This window comes from Hypanus sabinus, chromosome X2 (assembly GCF_030144855.1).
Source record: "Hypanus sabinus isolate sHypSab1 chromosome X2, sHypSab1.hap1, whole genome shotgun sequence".
In the NCBI taxonomy this organism is placed as follows: domain Eukaryota; kingdom Metazoa; phylum Chordata; class Chondrichthyes; order Myliobatiformes; family Dasyatidae; genus Hypanus; species Hypanus sabinus.
This window is the reverse complement of record NC_082739.1, coordinates 34,561,696-34,576,209: the sequence shown is the minus strand read 5'-3', so window position 1 is coordinate 34,576,209 and position 14,514 is coordinate 34,561,696. Positions and strand designations below refer to the sequence as shown.

General features: G+C 41.1%; 1 protein-coding gene across 2 annotated transcripts in view; it reads left to right on the top strand.

The window, feature by feature from the left end:
• Positions 1 to 14,285, top strand: part of dcps (decapping enzyme, scavenger) — an 81,856-nt gene extending 67,571 nt beyond the window's left edge. Inside the window, exons 4-6 of one of the 2 annotated variants that reach the window (XM_059957213.1) lie at positions 2,535 to 2,648; positions 11,894 to 12,004; positions 13,337 to 14,285. In XM_059957213.1, coding sequence (XP_059813196.1) covers positions 2,535 to 2,648; positions 11,894 to 12,004; positions 13,337 to 13,603 — 492 coding nt within the window. In that variant the 3' untranslated portion in view covers positions 13,604 to 14,285. The remainder of the gene's footprint in view (positions 1 to 2,534; positions 2,649 to 11,893; positions 12,005 to 13,336) is intronic. The other variant, XM_059957212.1, reaches the window with a different exon arrangement.
• Positions 14,286 to 14,514: the final 229 nt, after the last annotated feature.

The following is a 14,514-nucleotide window of genomic DNA, read 5'->3' as shown; positions in this document are numbered from 1 at the left end:
TGGCGATAACCAATTTAAAAAAAAAGTTAGGTCAAGCACAGTCGCCATTGTGGACAAGGTCAGTGTTAGAGCTGAGGCTTTGGCTCAAGAGAGTTCAGCAAGAAGTGGGGGGAACGCTAAGGTGAGGTTCTATTAAGGTCTAATTTTTTCTTCATTATTGCACAGGTAGAGCAGTGGGAATGGAACCCAGGGCAGTGATGTGCTTCTTTTGCATGATGAAGGAAGTCAGGGAGAACTCCAGTGTACCTGTTGACTACACCTGCGAGAACTGCCCTTTATAGACAGTGTTAGGGAATTAGACCTTCAGATCATTTGGGGGATGATAGATAGGAGTTACAAGAAAACTGTCACACTTGAGTTGCAGGTGGCAACTGAGTGACTGTTGAGAGGGTCCTCCATTGGTTAATATATATCGTTTTAGATAGTTTTGGGGTGACCTACCAGGGGAAAGCCTCAGTGGTCAGGTCTTCAGGATTCATTAGTTAGGAGAACAGACAGGAGGTTCTGCGAACGAGAATAAAATTCCCACATGATACGCTGCCTCCCAGGTGCCAGGGTCAAGGTCAGGGTAATCTCGGACTGACTCCATAGCATTCTTAAAGGAGAGGGTGAGCAGTCAGAGTTTGTAGTATACATCAATACCAATGACATAGACAGGAAAAGTGATGGGATGCTGCAAGGTGAATTCAGGATGCTAAGTTTAAAGACAGGATTTCTAGGGTGGTGATCTCAGGATTGCAGCATTATCTTCATTGACTTTAGCAAGGCCTTTGACAATGTCCCACAAAGGAGGCTGGTCCAGAAGGTTAAGTCATGTGCATTCAGAATGAAGTAGTCAGTTGGATTCAACATTGGCTTAGCGGAAGAAGCCAGAAGGTGGTAGTAGATGGTTGTCTCTCTGACTGGATGCCTGTGACTAGTGCTATGCTAGAGGGATTGCTAGAGTCTATTGTTGCTTACCATCTTTATTAATAATTTAAATGATAATGTGGTAAACTGGATCAGCAAATTTATGGTTGACACCAAGATTGTGGGGACATAGTGGACATTGAGGAAGCCTATCAAAGCTTGCAAAATGATCTGCACCAGCTGCAAAAATGAGCTGAAAGTTGGCAGATGGAATTTAATGCATATGTGTGATGAGGTCTTGCACTTTGGTAGGACAAACCAGGGTAGGACTTACACTGTGAATGATAGGGCATTGAGGAGGGTGATAGAGCAAAGGGATCTGGAAATACAGATCCATTATTCCTTGTAAGTGGTCTTACAGGTAGATAGGGTCATAAAAGAGCTTTTGGCACATTGGCCTTCATAAATCAAGGCATTGAGTACGGGAGTTGGGATGTACAGATGAAGTTGTACAAAACATTGGTGAAGCTGAAATTGGAGTATGGTATGCAGATCTGGTCACCTATCTACAGGTATAATGTCAATAAGCTGGAAAGAGTGTAGAGCAAGGATCCCAACCATTTTATGCTATCAACCAATATCATTAAGCAAAGGGTCCGTGGAGAAAATTTACAAAAGTATTGTTGGGACTTGAGGACCTGCGTTATAGGGAAAGGCTGAATAGGTTAGGTTTTTGTTTCCTTGGTGTGCAAGAGAATGAGGGGAAATTTGATAGGAATACAAAATTATGAGGGGTATAGATACAGTAAATACATGCGGTCTTTTTCCCCTAAGATTGAGTGAAACCCAAACTAGAGATCATAGGTTATGGGTGAAAGGTGAAATATTTAAGGAGAACCTGAGGGGGATCTCTGGTGGTGCGAGTGTGGAACGAGCTGCCAGTAGAAGTGATGGGTATGGGTTCAATTGCAACAGTGTAGTTTCGATAGGAACATTGATGAGAAAGGTATGGAGGGCTATGGGTATGGGTAGATTGGAATAGACCAAAAAACAGGACAGCACAGATTGGATGAGCCAAAGGGCTGATTTTGTACTGTAATGCTAAATGACATTACGGCTCTAACAGGTTCCCCTTTATTCTTCTAGCTTTGTTCCCAAGAAACTATAAGAAGTTTGTATTCTAGTAATCCAAGTGATCCTAGTGCAGCCACAAGAAAATCTGCCCCTTAGACTTTTCTGGTTTTGGCAGTAGACCTACTTATAGATCATAAGACATAGAAATGTGAAATTAACTTTTATACTTTATTTTTTAAGATTCTATATCTAAAAGACAGAGAAGTAAGCTCATTTACACTATCTTTTGTTAGATAAAATAAAAGCTGAGCATTTTTTTTCTTCCATTTATGGCAGTTTAATGATTTCATGAGAAACCTTTTAAAGACCAACCCTCCTTCATAAATAGTCTTCCATTTGTTGCCAGAATGCAGAATTCACTTGAGAATAATGAAGGCTTATTAACTTCCACAATTTAGAAGTCCTCTCAGTTCCTCATGCCTACCAGTTGGTAGCATCAAGCTGTCTCAAATAACTTGGCATTTTGTGTGCATGAAAATATGCAGATATAGGACGACTTCTTTAAATCTTCTGGTCAGCTCTTCTAAGCTAATTTCTGTATTTTATTTCAGTGGGTGTACAACATTCTGGAAAAGAAGGCAGAAGTGGAGAGAATAATTCATGAACATCCAGATCCAAAAAATGGTTTCATTCTTATTCCAGACTTCAAGTGGAATCAGAAGCAGGTAGGATTATGAATAAGATGCCATTTGTTTAGTTTTGGGATGTCGGTTATCTACAAAGTCACATTTATTCTCCATCCTGGACTAATCATGAGCAAGTGGGACAGATAAACCACAGGTTTGAAGGCTTCTGTGTTCTAACATTATAATCTGGTAGCAAAGCCTTTGTTTTTTAGATATTAGGGGTATGGCAGCTTATGAAGCATGAAGGCCTAGATATCTTACTGCATGCAAATGAACGCAGTAAATTGTTTGCAATGTGGAGCTAACATTTATTTTAGGTGTTACCATGTTCCCCTGTGGAAAATGGTTCTGTTTGGATCCTGAGACCATAGAATAACGATTTGAACTTGGGGAAAGGTCACTAATGAAGGTAACTGGCAGGAGAAAGAGTTGGTGGAAAGGTAGTATTTTCTCTAGACTCATGATTTTTGCACTTAGTGTGATATCTGGAATAAAATAATACTGTCCGTTATGACTGTCCAAGCACTGATCTACTGTAATACCCATCTGGTTCATTCAGGAATAAATGTTTGTCATCTTTAGGCAGTCTAGATTATGTGCTACCCTCCACCCCTCAGTTGACTCTGAACTGGTGTTGAAAATGACCGTGTCTTTCAGTGATGTTATATCCCAAAAATAATAGTTTGACCATAATAAAATCTTAATTGTTTAAATAGAAATGAAATACAGTGAAAACTGAGAATATGTGGAGAGAAAAACAACATTTTGGGTTAATAGCTTTTTGTTGGAACTGATCTCCAGAGACATTGAGACCAAGTTGTAGAAAATGAACCAAATTATGTGTACTAGATTTGAAGAATAACATTTCTTAAGGTTCCTTGCAGAACCAAGTAGAAAATGTAGAAATTAACTAGTTAAATCCAGATATAGGCAAGAACTGGCAATTAAGGTTTCAAGAAAAAGTTTGAACCCTTTACAATTACCTGATTTTCTGAATTAATTGCTCATAACATGTTGTTTGATCTTCATTCTTCATCACAATATTAGACAAACACAATCTGCCTGAACTAATAACACACAGACAATTGTACTTTCCATATCTTTATTGAGCAAATTGTTTAATCATTCACAGTCCAGGCAGGAAAATAGTATGTGAGCCCTTGTATTTAATAACTGGTAAAACCACCTTTAGCAGCAATAACCTCCACCAAACCTTTCTTGTAGCTGCTGATCAGACTTATTCAACTGTGAGGAGAAATCTTAGACCATTCTTCCATGCAAAATTGTTTCAGTTCATCAATATTTCTGGGATACCTTGCATGAACAGCCCTTTTCAGTTCTTAATTGGGTTAAGGTCTGGACTCTGACTTGGCCATTCCAAAACATGAATTTTCTTCTTTTTAATCAATTCTGTTGTTGATTTACTCTTGTCTTTTGGATTGTTGACTTGTTGCATTATCCAACTTCTATTCAGTTTCAGGTGATGGATTGGTAACCCTGGCATTCTGTAAAATGTCTTGATAAAATTTTGAATTCATTGTTCCCTCAATGATTGCAAGCTGCCTAGCCCCTAAAGAGCCCCACTCTTGCCTTCCCCTACACCCCTCTTGCCTCCCAGGTTACAGGTTTTGGAGCTTGTAGATTAGAACTGAGCTGTACTCAATAAACAGCCCCCAGATGCAGGTATTGCTATTGTCCAAGTGTTCTAAGGCTGAGTTGAGAGACAGTGACATTGTACCTGCTGTAGACCTACTGTGAGGATAGGCAAATTGCAGCAGGTCCTGGTGTTTTCTTAGGCAGGTGTTGATTCTACCTATGACCAACCTCTCAAAGCACATCATTACAGTAGATGTGAGTGTCACCAGGCGATAGCCATTGAGAGAGCTCACGCTACTCCTCTTGGGCACTGGTACGATTGTTGCACTTTTGAAGCAGATTGAACATTCCTGCCAGTTGTTCACACAGGTTTTCAGAGTCCTACCAAGTACATCAGGGCCTGACGCCTTGCAGAGATTCACCTTCTTGAAAATTATTCTGACATCGGCCTCCTATGTCAGAGTTCATAGGTTCACCAGATGCTGCAGAGATTCGCGCATCTGTAGTTTTATTCTTCCTTTCAAAGCATGCATAAAAAGCTCATCTAGGTGTGAAACATCACAGCCATTGAAGATGTTAGCTTTCACTTTATAGGAATTAGTGGCCTGCAAACCCTGCCAGAGCTGACATGCATCCAATTCCATCTCTAACCTCAGTCAGAATTGTTTTCTCACCCTTAAAGTAGCCTTCCATCGGTCATATCTGGTCTAGTTCTGCATCACTGGTCTTCAATGCCACCGATCGAGGCCTCAGCAGAATAAGAATCTCCTGTTTGTGGTTTGGGTGTGACAGTAGTTCTCGAAAGCGCATACTCATCCACACAGTCTTGATGAATTTGGTGACTTCTGTGGTGTATTTATTCAGGCTCAAAGATGAATCCCTGAGTATCGTCCGGTTCACTGACTCAAAGCAGTCTTGTAAGCACTCCTCAACCTCCTGGACCATGCCTTCACTGTCCTCACTACTGGTGTTGTGGTCTTTAGTCTCTGCCTCCGTGCTGGGACTAGAAGTACAGACAGGTAATCGGACTTTGCAAAGTGTAAGCGTGGGATGACATGGGATATTGTCCTAGTTCAGCTTGTTCTTCCACCAAGCAAACGTTTCAGGGCAGAACTGTGTGAACTCTGAGCAGCACCTGATGGGAGGGGGCAGCTTTCAACCCAGCACAGAATGCAACGTACCCACAAGGGCCTCTACTCTCTCCTACACCACCTCAGTGTCTTCTCTTCTGGGCAGTTGCAACAGGCAACCCTGCAGTCTGAGGGCCCAGTCCTCACCACAACCGAGACAGTGCAGCTCCCCCTCTGTCATTCTTGCCAATGAGCCAGTATTGCAGTGTTCCACATTGCCAATGTCCGACAGGGTCCTGCGATCACAAGAAAAATATCCAAGACAGTCACTTGCACCATTTTTTTGGTCCACACCTCAGCACAACAACAGTATATGCAGCAAGTCCAGGTAACACACCACAATGATATGCAATATGTCCAGCTCCATCATTATCAAGCAACTTGCTGATGGGGTAGGCCTGCAGTAATTGATGTTCTTGATAACTAGCAGTGTCTTACAATTGTAAAAAAAGGCATAAAGGACGAAAAGTTGCACCTTTGGTTGGACCCGGGTGGCTGCTACAACTGAACATGCCGCCATCTTACTGGTTTAATTAGTTGCATTGAAGAATTGGTTATCATAGAACCACAAAGTGGTAACAGAGACCACCTTAGCTATTGTTTCCATACCAGCTCTTTGGAGTTTGTAGTCCTTCTCCCCAAGGACCTGCAAAAGCTCCCCTTTCAGAAGGTTCCCTTCCAGACACAATTGAATGTGCCTCTGCTATCAACCCTAGCAGTGCAATCCAGAGCTTAGTAATTTTCTCTCTGTCTTTATCTTTTGTGATTATTTATAGAGGCTAAGCATCTCTTATCCAAAAATCCAAAATTTGGCAGCCAGATTAATGATAGCTTACCTTTCTGATGGTTCAATGTACACATTATTGTTTCATGTACAAAAATATTATGTAAAGTTACCTTCAGGGTATATGTATAAGCTGCATGTGTAATGCATTTGAGATGAGGGGTGCTCAACATGTACTTCCATCATATCGCTTCTCAAGGAACAGCCCCATCCTCTCCATAAAGGTTCATCATTACCTTCTCAGAATCAGTTTGATCAGTATCAGTATGTAAAAGTCTCAGAGTGTGCACTACTTGATCTACTATGGAATGAGACAGGACAGGTGATAGAAGTTTGTGTAGGGAAAACTTTGCATCCAGTTACCACAGTACCATTAGATTCAAAGTAAATATGCAAAAAGTTAGGTCTGGACAACGGGTTGATGTTCTAAATTGGATACAGGGCAATTTTGATAGTACCAGAAAGGATCAAGCAAGTGTGGATTGAGACAGGCTGTTTTCCGACAAAGGTGTACTTGGTGAGTGGGAGGGCTTCAAAAGTGAAGTTTGACAGTACAAAGCTTGTATGTCAGAATCAGAATAAGGTTTATTATCACTAGCACGTGTCGTGAAATTTGTTAACTTAGCTACAGCAGTTCAATGCAATGCATAATCTAGAAGAAAAAAACAATAATAATAAGTAAATCAATTACAGTATACATACATTGAATAGATTAAAAATAGTGCAAAAATCAGAAATAATATATTAAAAAGAGTGAGGTAGTGTCTAAGGGTTCAATGTTCATTTAGGAATCGGATAGCCAAGGGGAAGAAGCTGTTCCTGAATAGCTGAGTGTGTGCCTTCAGGCTTCTGTACCTCCTACCTGATGATAACAGTGAGAAAAGAGCATGCTCTGGGTGCTGGAGGTCCTTAATAATGGACACTGCCTTCCTGAGACACCACTCCCTGGAGATGTCCTGGGTACTATGTAGGCTGGTACCCAAGATGGAGCCAACTATACTTACAACCCTCTGCAGCTTTTTTCAGTCCTGTGCAGTAGCCCCCCTCCATACCAGACAGTGATGCAGCCTGTCAGAATGCTCTTCATTGTACATCTATAGAAGTTTTTGACTGTATTTGTTGACATACCAAGTCTCTTTAAACTCCTAATGAAGCATAGTCTTGCCTTCTTTATAACTGGATCGATATGTTGGGACCAGGTTAGGTCCTTGACATCCAGGAACTTGAAACTGCTCACTCTCTCCACTTCTGATCCCTCTATGAGGATTGGTATGTGTTCCTTTGTCTTACCTTCCTGAAGTCCACAGTCGGCTCTTTCGTCTTACTGACATTGAGTGCCAGGTTGTTGCTGCGATACCACTCCACCAGTTGGCATACCTCACTCCTGTATGCCCTCTCGTCACCACCTGAGATTCTACCAACAATGGTTGTATCATCAGCAAATTTATAGATGGTATTTGAATTATGCTTAGCCACACAGTCATAGGTATAGAGAGAGTAGAGCAGTGGGCTAAGCACACACTCCTGAGGTGCATCAGTGTTGATAGTCAGCAAGGAAGAGGTATTTATCACCAATCCGCAGGGATTGTGATCTTCCGGTTAAGAAGTCGAGGATCCAATTGCAGAGGGTGGTACAGAGGCCCAGGTTCAGCTATTTCTCAATCAGGATTGTGGGAATGATGGTATTAAATGCTGAGCTATAGTCGATGAACAGCATCCTGATGTAGGTGTTTGTGTTGTCTAGGTGGTCTAAAGCCGTGTAAAGAACCATTGAGGTTGCATCTGCTGTTGACCTGTTGTGGCGATAGGCAAATTGCTATGAGGCAGGAGTTCATTCTAGTCATGACCAACCTGTCCAAGCATTTCATCACTGTCGATATGAGTGCTACTGGGTGATAGTCATTAAGGCAGCTCACATTATTCTTCTTAAGCACTGGTATAATTGTTGCCTTTTTGAAGCAAGTGGGAACTTCCGCCTGTAGCAGTGAGACGTTGAAAATGTCCTTGAATACTCCCACTAGTTGGTTGGCACAGGTTTTCAGAGCCTTACCAGGTACTCCATCGGGACCTTCTGCCTTGCGAAGGTTCACTCTCTTTAAAGACGGCCTCTGAGACAGAAATCACAGGGTCATCAGGTGTAGCAGGAATCTTCACAGCTGTAGTTATATTCTCCCTTTCAGCTCAGGCATAAACGGTGTTGAGTTCATCTGGTAGTGAAGTATTGCTGCCATTCATGCTATCGGGTTTTGCTTTGTAGGAAGAAATGTCTTGCAAACCCTGCCAGAGTTGTACATCCGATGTCACCTCCAACCTCATTCGAAATTGTTTCTTTGCCCTTGAAGTAGCTCTCTGCAAATCATACCTGGTTTTCTGGTGCAGGCTTGGGTCGAATGCCACAAATCTAGCCTTCAGCAGATGACATACCTCCTGGTTCACCCACAGCTTTTGGTTTGGGAATGTACAGTAAGTCTTTGTAGACACACACTCATCCACACAGGTTTTAATGAAGTCGGTAACAACTGCAGCATACTCATCCAGGTTTGAAGAGAATCCTTGAATACAGACCAGTCCACCGATTCAAAGCAGTCTTGTAGGTGTTCCTGTGCTTCCCTTTACCCTACCTTCTTGGTCCTCACTACCAATGCTGCAGTCTTTAGTTTTTGCCTATACTCAGGGAATAGCAGTACAGCCAGGTGATTAGACTTCCCAAAGTGAGGGTGTGGAATAGCACAGTAGGCATTCTTGATGGTGGTGTAACAATGGTCCAGTGTGTTGTTTACTCTAGTATTGCAAGTGATCTATTGATGGTAATTGCTTAGTGATTTTTTTTTCAGACTGGCCTGGTTAAAATCCCCTAAAATGATGGTGAAGGCATTAGGGTGCGCTATTTCATGCATGTTGCTCCCATTGCTCAGATCATCTAAAGCCTGATTGACATTGGCCTGAGGTGGAATATATACTGCTACCAAAATTATTCCAGAAATCTCCTGCAGTAGGTGGTAAGGACAGCACTTTACTGCTAAATATTCCAGGTCTGGTGAGCAGAATTGGGACAGCATTGATATATTTGTGCACCAAGAGGAGTTGATCATGAGGCATACTCCTCGACCTCTGCTTTTGAGAGACTCTATAGATCTGTCCTGACGGCATATAGTAAATTCGTCGATCTGAATCACTGCACCTGGTACGGAAGGGGTTAACCAGGATTCCATGAAACAAAGGACACAAACAAAGGTTCCTGTCAGAATAAAAGGCAAAGATAACAGGTGAAGGGAAAATTGGTTTTCTGGAGATACTGAGGTACTGATTAAGAAAAAAAGGTGCATAGCAGGTGTAGGCAGGTAGGAACAAATGAGGTGCTTTTGGAGTAATAAGAGATGCAAGAGAACACTTAAGAAAGAAATCAGGAGGGTTAAAAAAAGGCATGAGATTTCCCTAGCAGACAAGGTGAAGGAGAATTTTTAGGGCTTCTGCAGATATGTGCAGAGGAAAAGGATTGCAAGGGACAGAATTGGTCCTCTGGAAGATCCGAATGGTAATCCATGTGTGGAGCCAAAAGAGATGGGGAAGATTTTAAATAATTTTTTTTGTGTCTGGATTTACTCAGGAGACAGACACATAATCTATAGAAGTGAAGCAAAGCAGCATTAACTTCATGGACCCTGTACAGATTACAGAGGAAGTGGTGTTTGCTGTCCTGAGGCAAATTAGGGTGGATAAATCCCCAGGGCCTGACAAGGTGTTCCCTCAGGAAGCAAGTGCAAGTAATAGGCTGGGGCCATAGCAGAGATATTTAAATCATCCTTAGCAATAGGTGAAATACCAGAAGATTGAAAGATAGCCAATGTTGTTCCACTGTTTAAGAAAGGCTCTAAAAGTAAACCAGGAAATTATAAGTCTTGATTTCAATGTCTAAGAGAAGTTTGGATAGGTGCATGGATGGTCAGGTTACATAGGTCTATGATCCTGGTGCAGGTCAATGGGAGTAGGGAGTTTAAATGGTTTGGAACAGACTTAGATGGGGCGAGAGGCCTGTTTCTGTGCTGTACTTTTCTGTGTCTGTCCAACATGCCTGTGTAGAAATTTGCTACAGTTTTCGGCGACTTACCAAATCTCAAACTCCTAATGAAGTATAGACGTTGACATGCCTTCTTCATGATTGTGTCATTGTGTTGGGCTCAGGATAGATCTTCTGAGATGTTGATGCCCAGGAACTTGAAGCTACTCACCTGTTCCAATGTTAACCCCTCAATAAACACTGGTTTGTGTTCTCCTGAATTCCACAATCAGTTCCTTGGTCTTGCTGATGTTGAGTACCAAGTTGGTGCTGCAACGCTACTCAAACCAGCTGATCTATATCACTCCTTTATGCCTTCCTGTTGCCATCTGAGGTTCTGCCAACAATAGTTGTGTCATCGATGAGTTTGTACATGGTATTTGAACTGTGCTCAGCTACAATATCATGAACCTGGAGAGAGTAGAGCATTGGGCTAAGCATGGAACCTTGAGGTGCGCCTATTCTAAAGAGTTCTATTCCAAATGAGAAGACCTATAAAATTATAAGTTTTTGTTAAAGCTACTCTCCTATTAACTGAACCAAGCTAGCACCTTATTAGTATAATGCTGTTACAGAAAGGTGCAACATTTGTTAATGACTTCAGATTCTGAGACACCTATGATTTTAAGTCAGAATACTGACATTTTGGAATAATATTAACAGGAGAGTAGCTTTAACAAAAACATTATTTTATATGTCCTCTCATTTAATAAAAAATGTCAATAAGCTTCACCAGAGCCTCATAAAACAAAAAGGAAGCTGTCGAGTTAGGTAATGAATGCTTGGACGGGGTGGGGCATGGATTTCAAGGTAAAAAGGGATTAAAAATGTGACTATGATTATGGTAACCTAATCCTTTTAATCTGTTTTATATACAATTGCATAGAATAAACACAACAGAAAACGAGTTTGTGACCTCACTCTCTGCAAATGCATTTCCTTTGTTGTCAACCCAGCAACGTCTGACCTTTGCTGGATTTATTCCTACTACCCAGGCATAGCCAGTGAATCACTTCTTTAAGAACTTCTCTTCCCATTCTCATGGAATTCTCTCAAAGATATCTAGCTTCTCACCTGGATTCCCTCAAGGATCTCTCACCCCTTGCCTATTTCTCAACTACAATTTCTCAGCGTGGGAACACATCCTCCAATTCAGACTTGTACCACCATTATTATCACCCCCATCATCTCTTCATCTGCCCAGCTCAAAAACTCAAAAGTCCTTCATAATAATTTGTGTCTTTGAAAATTGTTTGACCACTGTGGTATGAAGTTGAAGAAAAGATAAGCAGACATTTAGAAGCAGCAGATTGAAGGGAATTTTAGAGAAGAGGGGGAGGTGGACGTCATGATTTGCAAAACAAAAAAAAGGTTTATTTTTGAAGAGGATGCTGTTGGTGGTTTTGAAGAAGAGGGGACCCCTCCTGTGAATATCAGGTAACACAAGAATCAGAAAGGGAAATTGGAAGGTCAGCACAGAAATACAGTCATGAGCAAGGTGAGCTCAGAGGATATTTGCAGAGACAAAAGATGTGAGTTCACAGGTGCACCAGAAGGAAATGGGTAAGGGAAGTGGTTATGCAGAGAAATCCGTCTCTGTGTCAGAGAATATCAAGAATTTCTTTGATTTGTTCTTGAGAGATGAAAAATTTTAAGAAAATGTTTTCTACTACAGCACAGTGAATAAGGGATTCTCTGCCTCTGTTGTTTGCTGCAGGTTGATGACTTGTATCTGATTGCTATTTCCCAACGCCGTGATGTGAAGTCACTGCGGGATCTAACAGCAGAGCACCTGCCGATGTTACAGACTATACTGCAGGAGGGACAGGTGAGTGTCTATTTCCTTAATCTACAGCTGCCTTTGTATATTCCATTAAGACATAGTCACATAGGCATTTGCAGCTGCCACCTTTAGCATGTATTAGCCAACTTACTTTCACATGCAGCTGGGTGCATGGCGTCCATGGAAAGAATGAACCCATTGAGATTTACAACACTGGAAGTCATTTGGCACGTTGTGTCCTTGTCAGCTCTTGGCTAAAGCAGTTGAAAATTAATCCCACACACCTCTCTCCTTCAGTTTCTGATATTTATACATTTTGGCTTCTGTAAAGTTAAATCTTGGAAGAACTGCCAAAGTCTGCCTTTATATCCATTGCAGCCTAAGCTTTGAAACAAACTTTGCCCATAAGCGTTGCAATACCACACATGTGGAAGCTGAGAGCTATGATGTTCATCTGCATTGAGCTATAATACATATTAACAAAATGATGTCCTAGTAATACCAAATGAATATCAGAAAACAGCAGAGACTGTGAAATAGAAGCGTAAAGTACAGATTAGGGAACACTTACAGAGTCACAGAGTTCTGCAGCATGGAAACAGGTCTTTTGGTCCAACTTGTCTGCGCTGACCAAGTTGCCTATGTGAGCTTGTCCCATTTGCCTGTGTTTGGCCCATATCCCTCTAAAGACAAAGTTACTGTTTCAGCTTGAGGCCACTTCGTCGAAACCAGGAAGGTAAGAACAGGTGAGTTTCAAGTTGCAGTGGAGGTGGATGAAGGATTTTTAGCACGAGGGATATCAGCTAGGTTGAAGCTGCAGTTGGCATTGTAATGTGCTATTTATGAATCGTCATATTAATAGAGAAAGAGTAAATAAGGGAGCGTGTAAAAGCTGTGAAATTGGATCAAAATTTTTGCAGAGAACTGAAACCCAAAAGGTAATATTAGAACTGTCCAGCAGACCAGGCAATGTCCAGGAGGGAGAAAAACTGACTGAATATCACAAGTGGAAAAGTTATTGAAATCAATGTTGAGTTTTTTTTAAATTGTGAACAACTTGAAGCAAAAAATAGGAACATTACAACAGTTTACTTGCCCACCATGTGGATCATAGCACTGAAGGCATGGTAAGAGTCATGGAACAAATGAGTGAAGTATGTGTGTTGGCATCACTGGTACCAGGAATTTTTTTTTACTGCTTCAAAAGTTTCCGGATTTTATATGCCACTTAAGCAGCAAGTGGAAGCTCTGCAGATTCTTGTTGACTGGAAAAACATTGTGATTATCTGTCAAATTACAGACACCTTAACATGTAAAGCACTAGTATTGTTTACAAGTGTATACTTTACAGCTATCATTCCATTTTTTCTCCCACAGAATGCCATCTCCAAACGATATAATATTTCAAAAAGTCAGCTGAGGATTTACGTCCATTATCAACCCTCCTACTACCACTTTCATGTTCATTTCACTGCTGTTGGCTATGATGCTCCAGGATCCATGGTAGAACGCGCGCATCTACTTTCCAACATCATAGAGAACCTGCAGTTCGACCCAGAGTACTACCAGAAACGAACCCTAACCTTTGCCTTGAAGGCAGATGATCCCCTGTTGCAGAAATTTGAAGAGCAAGGAAGAATATAGATTAGGGACACTTTTGTTCATGCACATTTGGCCCTATGACATGATGCATCTTGATGGTGCACAGTGAGTTTTATAAATATTATCAATGGAGATACATTTGAGCAAGTGGACTTGTGGACTGACCTCATTTACTCATAACATAAAGAATTCTTGTTAAAAAAGATCAGAGTAACTTTTGAAGTTATGCCATTAAAATGTTGCTTGCCAAAATTCAGATATTACAATTAGTGAACTCCTCAAATGCAGTCTCATATAAATTTTGTGATCTTATTCTGTCAACACAGTTAGAGTCGATCTGCTTATGAGCCTAGTTTTTCTTGCAGCATGCAGCAGCAGGTCTGTTTGAGGGGCGAGTGAGAAACACAGTCACTCATAAACAGACACAAAGCCTGGCCAAGATTTTGGTCAAATCAGGCAGTAACACTTGGAGCTCTTTGTTCTCAGCAGGCAGGGGTCAGGCTGCGTGACTGCTTGCTCAGTGGAACATCTGTCCCTTCCAATCATGCAAATACATCAAAATAATCTCTCAGTTCATTTGTTTCCATGTCTTTGATTTAGCTGTATTTTTTCAAAATGGATGGTTTACTGTGCTAATTATGGCAGAATCCATTGATTGTTTTTTTTTAAATAAAAGCTTATTGACAATTTTGCTATAAACATAGCAGTGACATCTCTGTATTTCTTCTCATTTTCTTCATGAAAGTCCTGAATCTTATAGCCTTCTTATAGGCCTAATTATTGGGTGACATCATGCCAAAGGGATGTCAGGGTCTTTATTATGTCTTCACGCAAAATGCTTATTTGCACATTATGCAGTTGAACTACACACATGGAAGTGAGAACATTTATTTTCATTGTATCAATCTACAAAGCCTAGGATTGTGAGCAAGAAACCAACTAATTCACTACAA